General features: G+C 39.5%; 1 protein-coding gene across 8 annotated transcripts in view; it reads left to right on the top strand.

Moving 5' to 3' along the window:
* msi2b (musashi RNA-binding protein 2b) overlaps window positions 1–18,865 on the top strand; it is a 279,565-nt gene extending 260,700 nt beyond the window's left edge. For 3 of the 8 annotated variants that reach the window (XM_080307480.1, XM_026182717.2, XM_026182713.2), the window contains 4 exons: window positions 3,924–4,103; window positions 8,208–8,362; window positions 11,585–11,655; window positions 13,146–18,865. In XM_080307480.1, the coding sequence (XP_080163606.1) occupies window positions 3,924–4,103; window positions 8,208–8,362; window positions 11,585–11,626 (377 nt within the window). In that variant the 3' untranslated portion in view covers window positions 11,627–11,655; window positions 13,146–18,865. Of the gene's footprint in view, window positions 1–3,923; window positions 4,104–8,207; window positions 8,363–11,584; window positions 11,656–13,142 lie in introns of all 8 variants that reach the window. The other 5 variants (XM_080307481.1, XM_026182724.2, XM_026182722.2 and 2 more) reach the window with 3 other exon arrangements.
* Window positions 18,866–23,247: the final 4,382 nt, after the last annotated feature.

Here is a 23,247-nt window from a genome sequence, read left to right as displayed (position 1 = left end):
CGCTGTCAGCTCTGGGGCTGCTCACGATGGGATAATCTGCGCCGACTGTCGATAACCGAGCGCCCTTTCTCAGTCCCAACCAGACCCGATCCCTCACAGGTTAAAATCTGCATTAAAATCATTTAGCATGGCCTGTCTGGGCTTTGCTGCTGCAAATTATTGCAAGCGGATTTCTTTCTCTGTTGCACATTGTTTTGCCCGTGATTCTGCGCTCACACTTTCTCTTGGCGCTTGGCACTTTCCACAAGTCGTTCCCCAAGGTAAATCCATATCTCTGTTGAGTTTGCCCGTTACGGGAACGAGTGGCAAGAAAAGGCAAGAGCAGGCATAAAATGAAAAGTAAAGAAAACAGAGGCCTCAGTATGGGTGAGTAAATGCAAGAAGAAATCATCTGTTAAAATTCATTAGCCAAGCTTCTCTGAACACAAAATGACAAGACATTAAATATGTATTATTTATGAAATGTCTGTGCTCTCTGAAAAGGGTGTCTAGTGCTGTTAATTACTCAGCCATTCATTCAGAAAAGATTATTTCAAATGGAAAGTGAAAGCAAGGCTAGACAGCAAAAGAGCTGTTAGTTTCTTTCACGCTATTTTTAAATGACATTGGTGAAAATGGAAAAGCTAATTATGGTAGCTCTAAAATTCAAAGCTAATTTGAGAAGCAGCATGTCAGGTTTATTGACATCTTCTGCAGAGTGATGTGGTTTGATGGCCACCGAGGAATCTTGCTGGTGCCGCAAGGGAAAGGGAGGAGTGGCTGCATGAAAATTTCTATTTGCAGAACTTGGTGATAGATTTTTATATTCCCCGATGCCTGGTATTTGTTGACTGCGTAAATAACAGATATGTTCATGTATATTCAAAGCTTCTTGCACATGAAAAGTCAATATTTTGGTGACGATCAGAATTCCAAACAGAGGCCTTTTAGCGAACCCTTGCACAGTAGAAGATGTGGACAAAGTGTTTTCCTCTGGTTTTAAAATGAGAATGATCCCAAACTCGACAAAGACTCCTGGTAAACCTTTTCACATCCTGAAGACCCACGAGGCCATATTTTATCATCAGTCTGATTATGGGGTTCTTTTATTTTCCAACTTGTGGGAAAAAAAAGAAGACTACTTTCAAGGTTTGTGATTCCTCCTTAAAGGCAGTCACCTGGCAAAGTGGGACTGAGAACAGGGCATTTATCCACTTAAAGAGAGCCACCCCAATGATGTCAGTAACAGATGACTGCAAGACACTCCCCTCTCTATCGCCTCACAGCCGGTTTTGGTCACTGAGGGCAGAAGGGAAGGAGGGTGGGGGCAGGGGAGATAATTATCAGTATAAATGAAGCCCTGCGAACGATTCGCACTGCTGGGTCCCCTGATATAGTCTCCAAGGCAACCTCAACACGCTCATTTGTTTTGTAGATGAGTAATTACATCCAATTAGTGGCCAGTGGAAAAAAGGAGTCCAAGAAAGGCCCATTGTTCTGGATAGATTGTGTGAATATTAATAGTGGGACGGTCTGAGGCACAGCGATATGATCGGTGATACTCATGCAGCTGTGGGCACACTCTGCCCATTCTCGTCCTGCATAACAGATCAGATAGCCACTGATGAAAATATATGGCTTTGCGAGTGTGGGCCTGCATGTTTGTGTCTCTGTTGTGCTCCTGTGCCAAACAAAGCCAGTTTCCTACCTGAGCCTCCCTCACCAACCTCGAGCTCTAAATGTTTCAGATTTTATTTGCCAGTATTTGCAGCGCCTTATTCCCTTATTTTTCTCTAACCGAGCCCTGCCCAGTTTGTGGTAATTGATACTTTTAAAGGCTAAATTGCATAAGATTGGTGTTTATTGTCCTTGGCATGTGTTTGGGTTTTTTCTTCTTCTTTTTTTAATGAATGATAAACTGTATGGATCTGCATCTGATCCTCAACCCAGTTGATTGTTGTATGTTTTTTGGCCTGTTGTGTTGCAGTTTTCCATTTATTGTTGTCGTGAGCTTCTTTGAGTATCATCCAACATCATTTTAAGACCTCTGGCTGCAACTGGTGGTTGCAGTTGTCACGTTTGAACAAATTTTCTTCCCAGTGAGCAAAAAAAGTCTTCTGTTCACATAAAACTTTAGTTTTCTGGGTAAGTAGGAAAGTTGTTTAGAAAGACACAAAGGGTCTCACTGGGTTGGAACCTCACCTCAAATTAAAGGCTTCTCGTTATTTTTCATGTCAACCCTGACCACAGGTTTAAAGATGCACCCACTTCAGCTGATTGCTTTTAATACTATTTTTGCTTCAGTAGCCCTAATACCGTAGTTTAATGTCAGTTTTGTCTAAACAATAATAACAGTAATTATCAACCTAAATCCAGCAAATCACCTACTCGAGAGTGTGCATGTCATCTACACCTTCCTAATGCTGCTACTTCACAAGATCACACTGATTACAATATGGTTCATTTTCAGCTGCCTTTATTGTCGGTTTTATATCGTATGAAAGTGACTTTTTTTTTATTGTACACTCACAAGGCGAGTTTGCACCGTTTTAAACTGGTGATATATTTGGAATGGATTCCTTATGAATCCCTAATAACGTGGTTTGTGCTATTGTCAATGTTTTTTCCCCATTATAATTATTCCATTGATCCAGCTTTTCCTCATTAGCAAGGCCAATCAATTTTCAGTGACATTTTTCTAAGTGAAGTAAATGGAATGATTGCTTCTTGAGCTTTGTTCAATGTGTCAGGCTTTATGTGACGTACGTGGGAAGCCTGCCCTATTTGGAGCCTATAATTTGATGAGTGGGCAGACAGCCCACAAGTGGTGAGATCAGAGTGCTAAAAAGCATTGGCGGGGAGAAACATGGCTGGTGCTTACTTTCCATTTGGCAGAAGTGGACTGTCTCACTCTGAATGGGTAGAGGTGAAGTGGCTTTGAATGGCTATTCGCTCCAGGACCCAAATAAAAAAAACAAACACACAGCAGGGGAAACCCAGCATGGAAAAGCCGGTGTCACCAATCTCAGTCCCTGAGTAGATTAACTCTCTTATCAAAGAGGTGTGAGAAGGAGCAGTTTCTTTTAATTGCACTCTTTATATGAGCAGCTTGCCACAGATTAAGAGAACAAGCAATAAATGTCAGCACGACTTATTGCTGAATGACATTTTCTAAACTGTTGATAATCCACCATCTGTGTCAAAGAAAGAATTCGAAGAGGCCAATCTAAGACGTGCTCAGAGTACTTAGTACACTTGAGAATTCTTATCATCAATAAACATGAACGTGTCTGTATCTCATTCACATAAAAAGCTTATCAGTTTTTATTGGTCCAAAAAAAAACGAGGGGTTTAAATTAATTATCGATCAGTGCGCTCTGTGTTTCTTTTCATTTAAATGACAAAAGCTTCCTCCAGGTACGTCAAGTAAGAACTGTCGGTTTGAAATGAGAAATGTATTGACCTGCTTTGACCTGATTCTTAGATTTTTTTTAATTTATTTTTTTAGCTCACTCATTAATGCTTGCAAACAAACACTGGGACAGGTCAGTTATGCAAAGCTGTGGCCTTACTGTGTATTTTGTATTTATTGCTTTTGGTCCATTTCAATTAAGTTAATGAGCAGTTTTTAATTATATCCTTTCATGGAATTATTTTATACGTCCATTATTTTCAAGTTAGTGTATATACAATATAGCTGAACATAGCAAACACGGACCATATGCCAGGGGGTCTGGCCACATGGCAGGAGCTGCTGGGGAGGGAGGGCAGGGAGGGCCAACTAAAGCAGACAAAATATAAGGATGTGACCTTAAAATGGTGTAAAGCACCATCGAGCTATGCTTATCAATCTGGACACTTTGACTATGACAATGAACAAGTTGATTTCCACAATGATGGAGTCCCCTCCCCTCCCCCTCCCCACCCTATACTGTATCTCCCAGGCCTCCCCGATTATGGGTTTTACTCTGCGCCCAGTGACCAGAGGGGGGGGCCCTGCTCCTTTGCTGACTATGGCTCCCTGGGGCCCCAAGCGGCTCAGATGCTGCACAGTGAGCATGCCACCTCCGCCTGCAACTCCCCCCTACAGCACCTACACAGCCCGGATCAATTTAAGAACCCAGGTTTGTATCTGAGCATCTATCTCATCCACATTTTGGACTTTTCAGTTTGATTCATGACATTTTTCCATGCAGATGATCTAATCTTTTTTATACACATATACATATTTTCTCTTACTTTTGTTGAGGAAAAAAAATCCCTTTGAAAAATGATGATTAAAAAATGTCTTGCTGACAAAGTAGTATTGCATGTTCTTCCTCCTTTTTTTTTCTCCAGTTTTTAATGTAGATCTTTTGTTCCTTTGTGAAGTTATGTTCCAGCCCCTGCTTGCACATAAGGGGGTCGACATATACAGAATGTAATCCTTCATTTGCATGTGAACCAAATAACTACTGATGATGTCTGAGAGTACACTGGCCACTCTGACAGAGCTCAGGTTTATGTTAATTTGGAACAGCAAAGGAGAGAGCAAGTGTGGGAGTGAGTGCCATTTTTTTTCAGTCAAGCCCTTTAGTGTAAGAGTGATTGCCGTATTATTAGTGTGTGAAATTGGTAGAAATGCTGTACAGTGTTGAACACTTAATAGACAACTTTTTTTTTGCATAATACAGCCATTACTCCGCAACACAAGCACATTTTCTTCTTCTGTGCTTTTTTTCTGATCTTCTCTCTTATGTAATCATAGCTGTTAAAAAGCAAGGGATGAGACTAAGTCAAATGGAGTTCATGTTGCGATTTCAGTAACTGCGAGCTTTATGCAGATAAATTAAATAGAATTTCAACCTGATATTTTTTGTTTGAGAGCAGACAGGAATTTTTAATATATGCTGACTTTTAAAATAAAAGTGTTTATGTCAAATGTGTGTCATGGTGATGGCGGTCTTTTGACTGTGTTTTTACAGACAGTGTTTCTTTCATTAAATTCCTGCTTAGTGGAATATCGTCATGAGATCATGGGAACCCAGTGTATAATCATCCAATCAACCACTACTCTGGCTGTCTTTCCACCCAACAGTATAACTGTTTTAAAAAAAAAAAAAAAAAGACAAATATACATATAGAAAGCAAAGCGATTTGTCCTGTCAGTCTTTTTGGGCTGAGGTCATGAGTGCGGGCAAGATTTTTCCCCCTAATGGTTAAAGTGTTGGCCAGCTGCCCCCGGCAGATGTTGGCATTTACTACAGGCTGTCTGTGTAACCTTTAGTACAGCTAGCAGACAAAAAAATGCACAAGACGAGCCTTTTAAAGACAACAAATTACAGAGATGTGACTTTGTGGGGTTGTAAAGGAATTGTTGGAGGCTTTTGTGATAATGCTTGTACACATGAGGCAGCAACATCAGCACTAACTGTTTGAGAAAACACTTTTCTTCTTATAGATTTGCTAAGCAGCGTGGACTGTTTGATGGGATAAACATCTATATAGGAGAGGGAAAGAGCTGATTTCTTCCCATCGCTGCAAGTACACATCAATCGCCCTTGTCTGTCGATTGTGAGGCTAAGTGACGTGCTGATTTATAGTATTTGATAGGCGATTTGGAGCAGTTAAGTAAAGAGTAAAGAGGTGTTTAGGTCAAAAGTCATGTTGCCTCAGCTCTTTAGCAGCACCTAATGAATATGTCTCTGCTGCACGCATGGCCCTGAAATATTCGTTGAGTTGTTGAAGCTGAAGCTTGTCTCACCTGAGAGGGCACGTTCAAATCCTGAGTGAGTCAGCGTAGCTTAATTGCGTCGTAGCACGTGGGCGTTGTCTGTGGAATAGACTTGGAATCTGCAGCCAACCTTGAGCCTATGTGAAATTCAGAGACATTTAATTGTGGGTGTTTTGAAGGAGATAAAATTAAATCAGAATGTTTGACAAAAATGTAATTGACTTATAAATTACACAAGTATACAAAAACATCCGGAGATGGCAACTCCCACCAAGTGCATCGTTGCAGGACGTAAAAAAAAAAAATTATAATAAAAAAATAATAAAAATCTCTCTCCATGCTTTTTCATGAGATATATTATTCAATATGGTTTCTTGAAATTTTATTTCAAGGTCAACTTTGACCTTGGTGCTAACAATGAAGGTCAAGGTCAAATGCTTAGCCAACCTAGGTACTCATGCCCTCTGAGGCCTAGTATACTGTTCTAAAATTTGAAGACGATCCATAAAAAAATTGTGGGTAATATAAAGGGTTTTAAAAAAAAAAAAAGAAAAGTTTACATTTAGTGTGACCTTAACCTTAAACCAATTTTCATTAAAATTGAACCAGCTTGAGCTGTTATTGGTATCTACCGTCCCACAACATTAGAAAATGATATCTTGAAAACTTTGGACGCTAGATTGCTAACGAGCAGACAGACAAACGAACAGAACCGATTAAAAGCTTCCTCCCTTCAAAGGGCAGAAAATTAGATTTAAAGATATGAATTCTTTAAATAACTGATCGTATCTGTTACAAACACAAGATTGATCATTTTCTCTCCAATCTTTTTTTTTTTTTTTGTCTTTATGAAAAAAGGATGTATATTCCAGATAATAACAGAAAAATGCGTTACAGTGGAGTCTGGCGTTCTTTTGGCTAAATGCACAAACCACTGCAGCCTCTACATCAAAAAATTACTTTCACTGAGAGAGGGGTGAGCTGCACTCCAATAAAAATCACCAGTTACAGGAAATGAGGATTGCCATTTCAACTGGAAAAAAAAATCCTTAATTATATAATAAGCCAGCCTACTGGGGGCTGTGTGGGCAAGATAAGCGCACTAGCAACTCTCCGTTTAAAGTCCTTACAGTTACAGCAGTGTCAACTCCACTAGATATATGTTTAGTGAGATGGCTTCATTTTCCTAGAGTGCCACACATAAATATCTGAAGCATGCTTTGAGGTGCTTCCAGTGAACCTAACCTGTCTGTTGCGGCTTTGATAGATGGAGCGGTGATACGTTAAACAAGGTGACAATGATAGTTAGTTTACCGTGTGTGTGTGTGTGTGTGTGTGTGTGTGTGTCTCCATCAGCGCGTTGGAGCCACAGCAGTCACACTGTGTCTTTTTCCATGCTCTACAAAGACCTCCTCTCAGGCATCACAGGGTTCATGAGCTAATATATATACACAAGATGGAGCATTTTCTGTGGTCGGAGGATTTTTCTTTTTAATGCAGTTGCACAGTTTTTTTTCACAGTTTGTCTGTGAATAAGGGTGAGATGGAGGGTTATGCGAAGCTGACAGCAAAGGAGATTGCTGTTAAGAGATCACTGCATTTTTCTTTCTCCCCGGCTGTTTTTCCTTGTATTGCCAGTGTTATTGGCCTTTAGCAGGCATATGGATTTTCAAAAGGCATTTTATTATACTGAGTTGCTCTTACTCACAGGGCAAAAGGTGGTAAGTCACGTACAGTATTTCTTTTTTATCCCCCACCCTACAAGTTTGGACCTGCCGACGAACTCGGGTCAGGCTTTTATATTTCCTCAGTTTCCCTCCTTCTCTTGCCTGACATACCCATTTTATTTTATGCTGGAAGTTACTCTTGCAGACTAAAAAGCTGAAAAGTGCTAAGTATTATATGATTTTGTTTTGGGGGTTTTTTTTGGGGGGGGGGGGGGGGGGGTATACTTAGTAGATCATATAAGAAAATAGAAGGTAGTATTTCAAATTCTGGGGCTCAGAATGCTCACCAAAAATTTCAGATCCTCATAATCCTTTGTTCCTCTACTTAGCTACAGCCAATGTCGCTGTACAAGTACTCCTTCACATTATGCATGTCAACATTTACACTGCAACCTTACTAGTTTATTAGCATGATGGAAGTATTTTTAGCAACGTGCCTGTTTTGTGTTGTGCATGACTATACAAAGTGAATGTTATTCCCGTGCATAATACACGCAGCATGTAGATTATATTTAGAATCTCATACTGGATTCACCCCTAATTTTGCTTGTTTGGTATGAAATTAAGCCAAAATCCTGCACCATTTTTCAGTCGATTACAAATTAAATTGAACGCGCAGCATCAAATACAGTAACCTGTAATATGAGCAAGCCCTTCAAGACAAATGTATGAATCCAGTAATGCGTTCTTTTGATTTCAATTTGCCCATTGAGTCACAAGAGTAAGGATATACTGATCTTTGTTGGGGGTTTCTGAGCTGCTCCGCTCCTCGCTGTGTTTGTATGCAGGTGCCAACCCGTCAAGGCCCGGAGGTTTCCCCGGCGCTAATAGTCCAGGGCCTGTGGCTGACCTATATGGACCTAGCAGCCAGGATTCAGCTGTGGGCAACTACATCAGTGCTGCTAGCCCTCAGCCTGGCTCTGGCTTTGGCCCCAGCATCACAGTAAGTACTAAAATTCCGACTGCACCTCCTGCTTCTTCTTCTGCACTAAAATTAGACGTTACAAAAAATGCAAATGGGCTTCAATTGCAACATTCTGTAAAGCAGCTCAGTGTTTGCATAAAAAGTAGCATTTATTCTTTTACTGAATTGACTAAAAATAATCACTGCTGTCGTCTTAGAAAATATCCAGGGAAGCATTTTTGCTGCTGTCAGGTTCAGGGCTCCCATAATAATGTAGTACATCAGTGTTAAAGCCCATCGCAGCTCTGTAAGTTATCTGTGTCAAAAGCAAATGTTTTTCCCCTCTAGCTGTTGCACAAATCACCTCACTTCAGATCCTGCATCACCTGCCCAGAACAAATTTCTTTTATTTTTAGAACCCCATCTGTCCCAGAGCTGGAGTTCACTCCATTGCTAGGACGATGCTCCCACACAGGTTTTTGTGTCTCCCAGTGCCCTTGTCCAGTTAGGCTTGCTCAGCCACATGCTGTTGAACTTTTCTCTCTGATCGGTTAGCAGCTGGTCGCCAAGTCAGTGCGTAAGTGTTAGGACTACAAAGGAAGAAGAGGTGACGGTAATAAAGAGAATATTGTGAGGGATTTCCCCATCAGAGTGCTAATAATCCCACCTTCCTTTGAAGGTGAAGAAAAAGACATTAAAATTGTGCTCTCAAACTCCGTGTTCTCTGTGAACCGATCTATTATCATAAGTGTTGGAGAGATCATCTTAAAGCCAGTAGGAACATCTTTACTTCTAAAAGGAACTCTAAGAAGAAAGTTTAGCCATTCAGATTCATTCCTCTTATTTCCCGTGTTTTCCCAACATTGCAGCAGTTTGAGTCTATGCAGGGTGGAAACCTAGCAAGAGCTAGTTTACTAAAGACATATGTAATGGCTTAACAAGGATTATTTCTACATTCAAAATAAATGAGACTTAGCAGTCAGTTCCCATCATAAACTACTCCCTCTCTGTTTTTTAGCATTCCTAAGACAGTTTTCTGAGAGCAGCCAAAGACTGAATGAGCCAAAGTTAAATCTGATGTACTTAGCTTATTTACTGTCAATAAAGGAAAAGGCTCAAACGCCACGAAAGAAGACCCAATCAGCACTTTGTTTACTCGTACGTTAGTCTACCTTCGACCTCGCCGAGTAATTAAATTTTTTTACCGTGTGAATTTTCTGGCCCTAGCAAAGTGCAGCAGGATTTCAGTTCACATCGGAGCATGTTTGTGCTGCTTTACATGACTGAACTGAGTGACACAGTGTAAACTATAAAAATAACACCTGCTTTCTGCAACAAGCTCATTAATGCATGGCTTAACTGAGATGGAATAACGACAAGCCCATTAGTACAGCGAGCGAGCGCCGAAAAGACTACAGGGTGAAGACGCTCGTTCCAAACTTTATAGTCCACATCATTAACTTGAATTTCATGCTACAGTAAACAGATATTTATCTTTTTATTTATTTAGGTGATCCTCTGGTTGTGGTATTTTGTGGTGCTTTTTTCTTTTTTTTAAATCTAAGCCTTTGTGGCAAACTGTGGCTTATGCTGCATTCTGAAATCACACATGTTCTGAGAAGTACCACAGGAGATTTATCACGTTGTGCGCTTGAATCAGTTGAACTAAGTGCGGCGGTTTAGCGAAGATGTCGTGAATGTGGCGCTTGCACTATACGGCTGTAATGCCTTGTTGCTATTGGATAATGTCACAAATGTACAAAACAGGTAAAAGAGCTCGTTTAGATGTTTGCAGCCGTGCATAATTGATTTATGATATCCACGCAAAGCAGAGCTTAAGAGAAAAAAAACATTTTAAAGCCTTTTTCCTCCCTGAGCAAAGCCCCTATTATTAATTGCTTTAGGTCCACTGGCTATCTGCTTTAATCTGCTGGTCTCAGTGTAGGAAGCAAAATATTTGCTATGAAACACCACGCTGGCTCATTTTCAAGGCAGATTTACCAGCAGATAGTTCACAGATGGAAATGAGGCCATTTGTTACAATTATTTTCCATTTGTTGCAACAGTTTGTAGCCATAGTTTATTACTGAGTTAGAGAATAGAACAAGTCTTTCAACCCCCCCCCCCCCCCCCCCCCCCACCACAAAAATACAAAAAATTCGGAAGAGATGAGATTAATATTGAAGCAGCAGAGTGCAGCTGATTTATGAAAGAGGTGGGTGAAGAATATGCGGTGTATTTTACCAACATTATTCAAGCCGGGCCTTCCGATTTTTTTTGCCCATAATACTACTAGACTAAATCACCACTTCAGAATCACAGCGAATCAATAAAGGAGAGGTGATGCAGCAGGCCTCTGACTTCTTGCTCCAGCCGAGATGATCTCTCTATTCAGAACATTAAAATAGGAAATGATTCAGAACTAAAATTCGCTTCATAATTCACTTCTTTACCGAGAACGCTGTTGAACCAAGCGCATATAAGATCGTCATATCTCAGGAGCTCACGGATGACTTCAGATTCACCGATTTGTCCTTCTGTCTCACGCTCCACTGATTTTATTAATCCCTTTAGCCAGTACGAAAACAGCTACTGCGAAGAAGCTTTAATGAACTTAACTGTTTTTTTATGCAAGACAATTAGAGCGCAATTAGCTGATTGAGGTGATAAAGACAAGCAAGCGCTGCTGAAAGTGCTTCTCTCCTTTTCACTGTTGTGTTTGAATCCAATCATTTTTTACAGACCTGTCAGTAGGAAAGCTCACAGAGTCCTGATAAGTGAGCCTCAGTAATAAAAGCCATTCAATAGTCAGAAGCACACTGATCTTACTGAAGGCTGTTTATGATCCTATTCTCGGCATTCTTTCAGATGAAATCACTTGTGTATGTTAGCATGAATGGGGATTGTGTGTATTATTACATATTTTGTATTTAGATCCTGTAATCTGAGTGCTGCATTGTTATAAGAGCTTGCATTATTAAATGCAGTATGAATCATTTACTGTACAGAGCATATCTAACTGTTTTTAATATCTTTTAGCATTACGTGGCTTTTTCTTCCTGTTGTAATGTTGCAATTATTCTTTTTGCAAGAGTGTTAAAAGAGTTGGTTTGATATTTCAGTATTCTCCTGCTCTGCTACTCAACATGATCACAACATTCACATTCATGCTAGCTGTGAAAAAAAAAAGAAGTTGATATGATACTCACTTTTCTCTCTTTGAAATGCATACTGACAAAAGCACTAACTGTACACTTTTAGGGCCCGTTGATTGCGACAGCTTTTACAAATGGATACCATTGAACAGGTGGCCGGTTGCCATCTCATCAGAGGTATTGCATTTTATTTACTGTGCATTTCTATCAGTATCTATCTGTACTATGTGTTCATCGCATTAATCGTTGTTCCTTCACCTCTCTTTGGGGAAACACAGAGCTGGTAGTAACGTGTGAGTATGGCGAGGTGGTTTGTTTGAGGTCTTTCTCCAAAAACTAATAAATACAACTGATAAAAAGGACAGAAGATTAGCAGACATTACGAGAATTTTAATCATTTTGTGATTGTTTATGAAGGAAAGCTTCATATCGGTTACCCACACACGTACTACCGGTTCTTCAGTTTTTCTTTCCTCCTTCTTTTTGACATTTTGAAATGTTTCCATCCTAAAATAGTCACATGTCTGTGTAGAAAAATCACATGTCTTGCTATTCAACCAGAGGGGATGTCACAGTTTAAAGTGTTTTTGACCTAAGCTCTGGCTGTCCAAGGACAGGACTCTCATTACAATTCTTTCACAACTTTTAAAATCGAAACTGCAAAATCTTTCACTAACAAGCAGCCGAGGTGTAGGAAGAATCTTTGAGGAAGGGAATTGCTTATTACTACATGACCTTCTTTTTGCTAACACTGTCCCTCATATGTACAGCCACAATGTCATATATAAAACCTTGTCTGCCCTACAGATACTTGTAGATGTTTGATGTGCATAAAATGTATTTTTGTATACGTTTTTAAACTTAGTACAAGAGTCCACAGCACGATATACCACACCTGCCACTTTATTAGGTACGTCAACAAGGATAACGAGCATGGGTATATTGTGGTCAAAGGGGATAGGTCAGATCAGTAACAGTAGGCTAGGCTGTAGCATTTAAACAGTGCTCAGTAGGCCCAAAGTTGGCAAAAAATATCACCGTCACACCACAACCAGTAGCCTGAAATGTTGATACAAGGCAGAATAGAGCAATGCTTTCATGTAGTTTCCACCACATTCTGGCTCTACCATCAGAATGAAATTGTTTTTTTCCCAGTTTTTTCCCACTTTTGAGGTTGGTGACCCCGTGCAAACTGTAGCCTCAGTTTCCTGTTCTTATCTGACAGGAGTGGCAGGCAATGTGGTCTTCTGCTGCTGTCGGTTTAATTCCATCTAACCAATCAGCTACTGGCATGTGATTGGCCAGTAACTGGTATGAGCAGATATATCTAATAAAGTGGCAGGTCAGTATATATGCACAAATGCTAAATTAATAAGCCGTTTAAGTATATAGTGTGGTATTTGTGACAGCCTAGACTTTTTGTTATTGGACAGGCTGTTTTTACAGTAATTGGTGCTTCTGTTATGCTTGCAGGAAATTTTGACCTGTAGCAGTTTCTTAGAATCATATCCCAGTTATTCATGCTTCAGCAAGCCTGCAAAATACGTCACAGCGAGTATTATTTATGTTCGAGACTTACTCTAATTAAATGTATGCTTTCTAATGCTGTTGTTCCTTTTTTTCCTTCCTTTTTTTGTTGTTGTGTTTTTTCCTTTATCACCCAGCAGAGTATATCTGGTGGCCCAGGAAAGACAGGACGAAGTTTCTAATTGGCTTTGTGTGCAGGTGATGCTAATCCAACTTCAAGCACTACAGCGTCACCCCGGCAAAACGAACGAAAGTCGGAACCATATGAAGAAGAAAAGAAAATGTTTATCATCTCAGAAAAATAACAACTGCTGTACTATAATCCAAACCTCCTATAACTTTACAACCTGGTTTGGTATGATGTTTCACGTCGAGTTCATTCACCTACTTTCTTCCTCTGTTAGCTTTTCTTTTGATTAGCCTTGAGAGAGTCGTTTTAGTTGAACCTTTAATTTTGTGTCGTTTTTATTTTATTTTCTGGTATTGTTGTGTAAATCTTTTTTCTTTTTTTTTTTTGCTTTTTTTCGTTTGAAGTACGGCGGTCATAGCCAAGAATATCTTCAAAGTCACGTCTTCATCTTTGTACCGGTGAGTCTAAAAGGAAAAAAGCTCGGGATGTTTCATTCAGTCTTTCTGCAAAAAAAAAAGAAAAGAAAGAAAACACAAGAAAAAAAAGCTCAGTGCGGAAAGACTCGAAGAAGAAAAAAAAACATTTTAAGGAAATTTTAAAGAAGGTATCTAAGTAATAAATCTTAGTAGCTGTTTTATTTCTTGTGATGTCTCATTGTTAACCATAATTACCTATTTTTGGGCAATACAAAGAGGACTCCAATATTTTTATGGTCCTTTTTTATAAGTGTTGTTTTTGTTGTTTAGAAATATATATATATGCTATAACAAATTTCATATAACTACATTGTGAATTCAAACTTGAGAAAAAGAAATGTAGCTGTACATATTATTCCAGTCACTGCATATAACCAACTCAGTGAGAGAATAGCATATTTTTGTGATGGTGTGTCAAAAGAACATGTTATAGCGTGTGAATAGAAGACAAAGCTGTAAACAGTTATTATTCTACTTTTTTTTTTTCTGCTGGAAGACGGTATAACAACCCCACACGGAAACAAACACACGAACACACACACGCCTAGCGCACACACACTTGCTCTGTAAATACTGAAGCTGAATAATTTTACAAGTGTCATACCAGCAAAATTTACAAGCGGTGAGTCAACACAGTTTTGGAGAAATAATAATAATAATAATAATTTAAAAAAATAAAGAGCCTGATTGGTATCTTTTTGTCTAACTGTTACAGTATCAGTATCATTTCAAAGAGAAAGTTTAAAAGAAAAAAAAAGATGATTAAATCCAAAGCACACTGTACTTAGATCTGAAGATTAGAACTTGAAGCAGGCTCTGCGCATCCTGACACTTTTCTACTCTTGAGAGGAACTTGTTAGCTGCAATGTTGATGTTTGTTTCATCCTGCACGTTCCCGATTAGTTCTTTTTCTTTCCTTTGGAACACAACATCTGGGCTCTGTGCTCGAGTCTTTATGTAACGCTCGTTGTCCGACTCAGATCTTATTCTTTCTTTTTTTTTTTGAGTGAATTAGGAAAGTAAACGTTTTGATACCATACCTCAGCCTTCCTGAGTTCTCTTATGGAATCATTGGCAGGTTTTTTAATTTATTCTAGTGGCAAAACAAATGAAAACACTGAAAGGTAATTAAGCAAGTAATCATTGCACTGTGAGTTGTAAAGTACAGGCCATTTTTTTCTATTTGCACATGTATATGTTGGCTTTTTTAAAAAAAAAGAAAAAGGAAACTGCCCTGTGCTTTGGGATAGCATGAAGGATTTCGGAGCTGGCGTGTTCTCGACTTGACAAAACACTTGAGCGTTTTGAGGCGAGTTCACAGCGTGGGAAGAAGTAACTGGTTATGTTGCTGTGTACACTTGGATTTCTTTATAGAGTAGACCCATGTCTCATCTGACGATATTTAATACGGGGTCAAAAGATGACACTGAATAATTCACTATCTACCACTGCACCGGGTTTTCCACAGTACTTGTGGTCGATGGTTTTACTCGTGATGATGATTTATTAATAATAATCATAATAATAATAGGCTCCAGTATGCGTTCAAGTTTTGAAATTCGATGCCGCCGCAGATGCGTTTGCTGTTTTCCTTTTACCCGCGTCTCGTCTCATTTCTTTTCCTTTTAAAACAACCAGGTAAAGAACTATGCTGGATTACTTTTAAAGTAAACGATATGGAGGTGTGATCGAGTAATAATTTAAACAGTCAAGAGAAGAAGAAGAAAAAAAAAAGCAACTTGTAATGTTCAAATGTAAAAGAAAATAAGAAACACAAAACTATAAAAAAAGATGCTTCTTTGCTGATTTCAAGTTTAATCAGAGTTTTATTGATACTTTGTGGTTTATATATTAATAATTGTAATATACTATTAAAATGTACTGTGCATCCATTACTTTCTCTCTTTCCATTCCCCATCCTCAGAGATCCTACGATATTTTGTTGCTCATTCATGTACTTCATTAGTGTGTAAAGAAATCACAGTTAACTTGTAAACAGAGTGCTGTCTTTGATACCAGTGTAGTGCTCTTTGTTGTTCTCCCTTGCTCTACCTCTCCTTTCTCTCATATTTATCCCTCTCCCTCTTGCGCTCTTTTTCTATCTCCTGTAATTACAAAGTAGATGTTATAGAGGACTCATTAATATAATACTTGTAGTGAATAGTGGATTTAGGACCAGTCGAGATATACCTTTCTCTCAACGATCATGTTATTCTGGTATTTGCAGACAGTTATTTTGTTAGAGGTTCATTGTAATTTTTCCCTGTATGTTTTTTTTTCTTTTCTTTTTTCTTTTGGTTTGGTTTTGCCACTCTCACATGGTTTCAGCTAACCAAAGCTCTCATGGATGAACAATAGAGAAATAGTTGCTGTAAGATGGAATTGTACACAAGGCATTATTTGGATCCCCACCCTTGAATGTTTTTAAAGGGGTGTGCCATACTACCTTAAATGCTAATGCTAGATATGCAAAACTTTTGTGTTTGATTTTTTCTTTCCTTTTTTTTTCAAGAGGGACACAAGCTGAAATCACGGGGAAAAAAAACAATTTTTACTTAAGATATTTCATATTTTTTTAAGAGACATGCGAGTTATTACCACATACGTCATCAGTCACAGAGCTGTTTAAAGAGCCTCTTCTATCTTTTAATGTTTGTACACTTTGCAGATATCCCAGGCTCCTCTGGTGTCATTCTTTTTAGATGATACAGTTTTTGAGCTCTTATTTATTTGGGAACTGTTAATGACTTTTTTTAAAATCTTATTTGAATCTGTTAACAGTGTTTCTGACACTACAGAGGCATTACTGACACACACAGAGAAACACTGCAAATACTGAACAGAGAACCATTAGAGAAATATCAGCAGGTGCTGAGGGGTGTCGAGTTTGTCAGGTCTGATTAATAGAAAGTTAAATTCCTGTCCAGAGTTGGACCTGCAACCTGAAGCTGTGATGCATTGCCAAGCTAGAATAGATTATTATTAACAACCTTGTCAAAGGATGCCTGGACTTAACATGTTTAGATTTACACAAGCAAAAACAAAGTTATTAAAACAATGGGATTGCTGCTGGAGCCGCTGCTTGGACCCCAATACAGCCAGTGCAGTTGAGCCTTTTTGAGCATAATCTCTGTTTGCTAATTTACTGGCTCTTTAAATTAACGATTAATATTACTCTGTTGTTAATAAGTTAACATTAGTGCCCTCTTTCTTCCTAACCAGTCTGCACACAGCACATAGAGTACACAGCAGCTTTGTCAGTGATGCTAATAAGTTATCTTGTTTTGTTTTGGGGGTTTTTTAAAGTAAATGATGAAAGTAAATGATCTTTACTTTACTTTCTGAAGGTAAAATTGTTCTTTTTTAAAAATTAAAATTAGGCAGCGGCCAACTAACGCATATGTCAGTATCTTAGCGAGGTAGAGTGATCACTCACTTTAGAAAAATGCAGTATTTGTGGAAAAAGTTTTATTGTTTGAAATATAAAAAGAAATGTATTAATAGCAGAAGAACAATAACTGAACACATTTTGGTTATAATTTAATTCTCAAAGTAATAAAGAAATTCCTCCTGTTCATTTAAATATTTTAATTGTATAATTAACTCAAACGCAACCCAGTCGCGTTCCAGTTTTCTTGGCGTTTTTTTCCAAACAGCATATACCAGAGCAGCAAGCACACACTACACTGTGCTGTCGCGGTGCCTGTTGTCTCTTAGTCTATAATTAACCCTTTTTCACTAGAAAGAAGGCTTGAAATGGCTTGTTTTCCCTCACACAATATCAAAATTGACTCTTCTATTGTTTTGTGATCCTGTAGCTTGGACTTTAAGGTAGCATGGCTCTGTTGCTGTAATTTCATTTTATCTCAAACTGACAGCAGTTTACAGCTGATGAATGTTACACATCTTAGTAGACTAGCTTATCCATTTGGGGAGAGGGGAGGGGACTTGGTTTAAGAAAAAAAAATAATCAAAAAAGAAAAAAAGTCAACCTGGAAGGTGTTGACATTTGTAGTGTACTACCGTATCCATTTAAACTTGAATCTCGAGGCAAGTGCTAGGCAATGGCCAAACAACCCCATCAGTTCGAGGTGGGGGTGGGGGGGGAATCCCACCCTGAAACCGTACACACTTATGGGATTTCTGTCATCCTGGGTTCACAAGCGTTTTCTGAATATGAACAAACGTTTCCTAAAAGCTGGAACACCAGGCTTTACAGGCTCTGCTCCATTTCCAATGAATCAGACAGACTTTGAAGGCTCATTGAATGTTCTTGAGCATTTTTATCCAAAAAGAGGCTTACTCATAGTGGTGCTAATGGGTTTTTTGAAAAAGCAAAAAACCAGACAGTGTGCCCTTATCTCTGAGAGATACTGGATACCGTCACAGTGAACACAAAGTTCACAAAGTGACTCTCGCTAACAACGCTATTTAAAGTTTTTATGGCTCGATATATCAAAGATCAGTTCATGTTCACAAATCTGGACTGAACTCTTCAAGGTGACGGAAATGGCACAAGTTCGCCTGTACTACTGTGTTTTTGGGGTGAACTTCCCCTCCAGTCCAAACCATTGCCATCTCACGCCATGCTCATCGCCAAATATATACATATAATTGCAATATATATGTATATAGATGAATATATATACTTGCAATTCACGCTCATTTGAACTGAATAATATTAGACTGGAGACCTCAGCTGTATACAGAATAATCCTCGTCACACAGCCACGCCCAGGTTCATTTAGTCCACTCATCATTATTGGTTCGCCATCATGCGAGTTCTCCCCCGGCGTGTTGTCGAGGTTGGAGTGGACCGCACGGCCACGAGGGGTGTCCAGAGGCTCTTCAGACTGCACGGCCTGCAATGTGAGGCTCTGCCGTGTCTCCGCAGGCTGAGCGCAGAGCTCTCTCCACCGCTGTCTGCCCATTCCTAACACTTGCCCCTTTTTTTTATGTTAACCGACTTTTTATGGCGAGAGACAGACAGACTTGACTGACATCTGAAAGCATCTTTCAGGTTATCATATGGCTTGCTCAAGCCCTGTTGTAAAATATACTAAAATAATAATGATAATAATAATGGATGGGGGTCTCTCACATATCAAATGTGGAAAGTCTAATTTTATATTTGTATTTTCAAATAATAATATTGACAAAAAAATGTCTGTGAAAGGTTTCCATCCTCTACTGTGGTCCAGAAATCGATGTGTCTGTCTGGAAAATAAATAAAATAAACTGAATTGTTATATGACTTCTTTCCACTGTTGCGTAGTATTTGTGTTTTTCTGAACCCGAATATCACAGTGCAGATTTGTGGAAAACTATCACTATTATATCACAGAATTATGTTTATTTTCTGTTTTTTGTTTTTAAAAAGGGATAATATCATATCGCATTTTGACCGGACCACACACACTGCGCATGTTAGCTCCTGGGATCCTTCGAGGTCTCTCATAAGTCAGCAGGATTAATAGCCCAAGATGCATTTGGGGAAAATGGTGAGCAAACAAAGACTGACGTGTAATTCTGCTGCCCCTCAGTGGTCTCTCGCAGCGCCTGAGAAGATGCAGTGCTTTCAGGGAAGCACATTCGCCAGTGCCTTATTCTTCATCAGCGTCACATGGAGAGCATCAGCATTAGCCGAGGCTCAGTGTATAAACGGCTGGGGATGTGATAGAGTAGATGAGCAAACAGGCTGCTGCATGACAGGCCATTTCAGGGCCTTACAATAGTACCTTTTGATGCGTTTGTCACGCTGTGCTTAGTTCTGCTTCTTCCCGAGATGGAGAATTTAACCTCAGATGGCAGAAGCAAAAATCTGATTCAGAGTCATTTTCTGAGGTGAAACACTGACAATGAAGAAAAAATTCAGCTGCTTTCTGACTGGATCATTCCATTTTTTCACACATTTTTTACTAAACCTAACTCACAGACACACTAGGATAACAATAGTGTATTGAGTTCACGACAATAGATTTAAAACACCTTTTTTGTATATGTTTACCGTGATAGATGGCGATAGTTAAACATGACGCCGGTGGAATTCAGGGATCAGGATTTTTAATGTGGGTGCTTGTCAGGTGAGACCGACGGTCCGACAGCTCCATCACTCACTTAGACACGGCAATCCATAAATTCAGACTGAGATCAATACTCTTGGCTCAGCTCTGTTTTTCACAGCCGAGGCACTGCGAGTTTAGATCACGCTGCATTCATTTTTGTGTTTGTGTAATGAGCACAATGATGATCCAATTTGGCAGTGTGGGCTGTTTCACTTTCTTACAAAAGAAACTGCTCTGGATTTTCTTGCTGTCTGTCCGAGGAATTGACTCTTAGATTTGAAGAAATCAAAGCAAACATTAACACAGGCGAAACTTTAGAAGAAAAAGATGGTAAATATGAAAAATGCCTTAACCTCAGGCAGATGTGAACAGAGTTTGTCCAGACTCTGGTCACTGTAATTAGCAGACAAATCTGTCAAAGAGCCGATGCTCACGTTGACTGTGTTTTTAACTCAGAGGCCTAACTGCTTGACCTTTCCAGTCCACCTGCCTTTAATTAAGTGCTAATTAAAAGTGCCATTATGATCAGAGAGCTCTACACTCGTCGGCCCTTAAATACAAGGATTCAGGTCTTTAGTGGAACTCGGCAAGACAATCAGCAGTCATGGGAGCTAAATGTCAGCTCACAGCGGAGAAAAGGAAGCTGTAATAATCTGTGAAATCAAACTTTGCTTTAAAGTAGAAATACTATAAATGATATTTGAGCATGAGCCTCTATACTGTGAAAATGTATCTCCTGTTTTAAAAAAAGGGTAAATGTGAAAGGGGCTAAGGGTCGTGATTAGCATTATCCAAACAGACACAAACACAGATCATAGCAAATATGTGGGGCATATAGCAGCATGTCACAGGCTCATTTGATGGCCTCACCTCATACCAGTCACACTGTGCAAATTTCCCATGGGCCAGCACTAACAGGCTGAATGTGACAGCTCCTGGCAAACACAAAACAAGCCACAGTGCACGGAAATGCCATTGCGAGGATGCAGCATGGCAACGACGGCGGCGATGCTGAGGTTTCTGTGGAGGTGTAATGAAGAAGTTCAAGAGGTGGTCCATTTCCACCTCCGTGTGCCTGAAAAGCAGAGGGAGAGAGAGCGGAAGAATACCTTTCCGCCATGCATATTCATGGCGTGATGTGGTGCTGCAGGAGACTCACATCCCCCATCCTCAGCCTGCGAGGACACCTCAGAGCCCCTCAGCACTTATTAACGGTAATTAAGAGCTAGTCTGAGATGCTGGCAATGTTTAATTGCCAATTACAGGTAGGTTAGCTATAGATGAAAATGACAGCTATTTATGTATCACATCAGCCTAAATCATCAAGTTGTGTTTATGCCTTGAAAATGGGAAAGGAATGAAAGGTTGGGAAGCATCCAGGATCCTCACACGAGCCTGGCATTGTAGGAATTCAAGTGCAATAATGAGCAATGTTCAATGGATATGCACTTAATTTTATGTGCATCACTAAATTATCTCCCCACACAGCCATGTAATGGTTGCTCCTCTTTTGAAGCGGAAAATTTTTTTGACAGTGCTGTGTAATAGAGTCAATAGTTGATGAGAAGACTGCTGTGGATGGGGAGATGAGGCACTCAGGTGGCTGTTTCCTCCCAGACTCCAGGCCTAATGTAGCCTTTGGCATGGAAATTGACGTGACATTGATGGGCACTCTCCCGCCAGCAGAGAGTCATGTGCCTGCACAGCCTTCCAATTCGCTAATAATTGCTGATTAAAAACTAGTTAAGAGTCCATGAAAACTCAAATATGCATTAACCAAATGACCTTCTGGGAATGGCAAACGTCTGAAGCCAAGAGCACAGGTGCTTTTCTTGTGCGGGCTCGGATCGTGGATCGTTGTTTAAGAAACAAATGGGAGCGTACTGAGTTGTTCTACTGAGCTTTTAGGAAATTACTTTTATTATGACCCCATCCTCACTCTGTTGTTTCACAGCTCACGTCACCTTTCATTACAGAATATTTAGTCTCTAAAGTTTTAAATAACATCAGGAAAATTATATTAAATAGCATAATCCAATAGATTAGGCCTTGGTTTTTATAGGTGGCAGCCTGTTAGACTATAGATTATGAACAATCTAAATCAGGATAGTTTTGCTTTAAAAATTGCAACAGATGTGATAACTGTAATCTCATTACTTTCATATGTTAATTATTACTCTAATATAAATTATGCTAATTACAATTTGTTGCGAGGGTAAGGATTATCACACTACCGTTCTACCCAGTGAAGGTTTTGACAGCATTTATATCACCTCATTAATACAATGCCATTGTTTTGTCTACGTCTAGTTTGTTTCTGTTATCTGTTGTCATAGATGTGCCTCGTTGAATATACATATATAATATATATAATCATTTTCTCCAGTAAAGTATGCTTTTGCATTTGAATTCTTACAGGTGAGGAAAGATGCTGTGGCCAGTCTATTTTCAGCCATTATAGTGTCTGTAATTCGAGAGAGTGTGTGTAGCCAGCAGCATGAAAAGCAGGGTAGACCATGAGCTAAGTGACTCAGAAAATTCACATATTGTGCCCCTATTTTCTCTCATATTATCCACCAGATGAAGCATTACATGCTTACAAAGGCCATCGGTTTTGGCCCCCGACTACAGAGGATGCAGCTGTCTGTTCATTGTTCATCATCATTGTCTTCATGGATCTGATGATGCTCCCGAATCAATAGTTGCCTCAGAGCAAACTAGTGAGCAACAGACTGTAGAAGCAGGCGAGAGTGACAATTATCACTGGAGGACAGAGTGAAAATACAAAGTAGGTGTCAAGGGAGGCGGGGGGGGTTGGGGGGTATTGGTGTTGATGGGATCATTACCAACGGATTAATGGTTCTTTAGCTGGGTACTACAAAATGCTCAGATAGAAAAATATACTACCTAATCACCCAATCACAACTTGGTGCATTTAGGCATGCTGTCAGCACAACCTGCTGAAGTTCAAACTCAACATCAGAATGGGGAAGAAAGGTGATTTAAGTGACAATGAATGTGGAATCGTTGTTGGTGCCAGATGGGCTGATCTACTGGGATTTTTCCCAAACAACTATCTCTAGATTTTACACAGAGAAAGTCTGACAACAACAACAAGTACACATATATATCCAGTGGGCACCAGTTTTCTGTGTAAAAATGCCTTGTTGATCTTAGAGGTGAAAGGAGAATGGCTGGAGTGCTTGGAGCTAATAGGAAGGTAGCAGTAACTCAAACAACCACTCATTACAGATAAGGTGAGGTATCTCTGAAACCTGTCAAAACCTGAAATAAACATGAAAGTATGGATCATTCCACTTCCAGTGGGAGTCCAACCCAATATGAGCCAGTTATCTCTTATAGGCTGGCTGGTCATAGTACATTGGTGCAATCTTATCTTTATTTAAAAGTGTACAATCAGGCATAACATTATGAGCACTGACAGGTGAAGTGAATAACACTGATTATCTCTTCATCATGGCACCTGTTAGTAGGTGTGATGTATTAGGGGGCATGTGAACATGTCGTCACAGTTGATGTGTTAGAAGCAGAAAAAATGGGCAAGTGGAAG

Source organism: Astatotilapia calliptera, chromosome 10, assembly GCF_964374335.1.
Source record: "Astatotilapia calliptera chromosome 10, fAstCal68.1, whole genome shotgun sequence".
NCBI classification, from domain to species: Eukaryota; Metazoa; Chordata; class Actinopteri; order Cichliformes; family Cichlidae; genus Astatotilapia; species Astatotilapia calliptera.
Note: the sequence above shows the minus strand (reverse complement) of the source record. Positions and strands in the feature narration are given on the sequence as shown.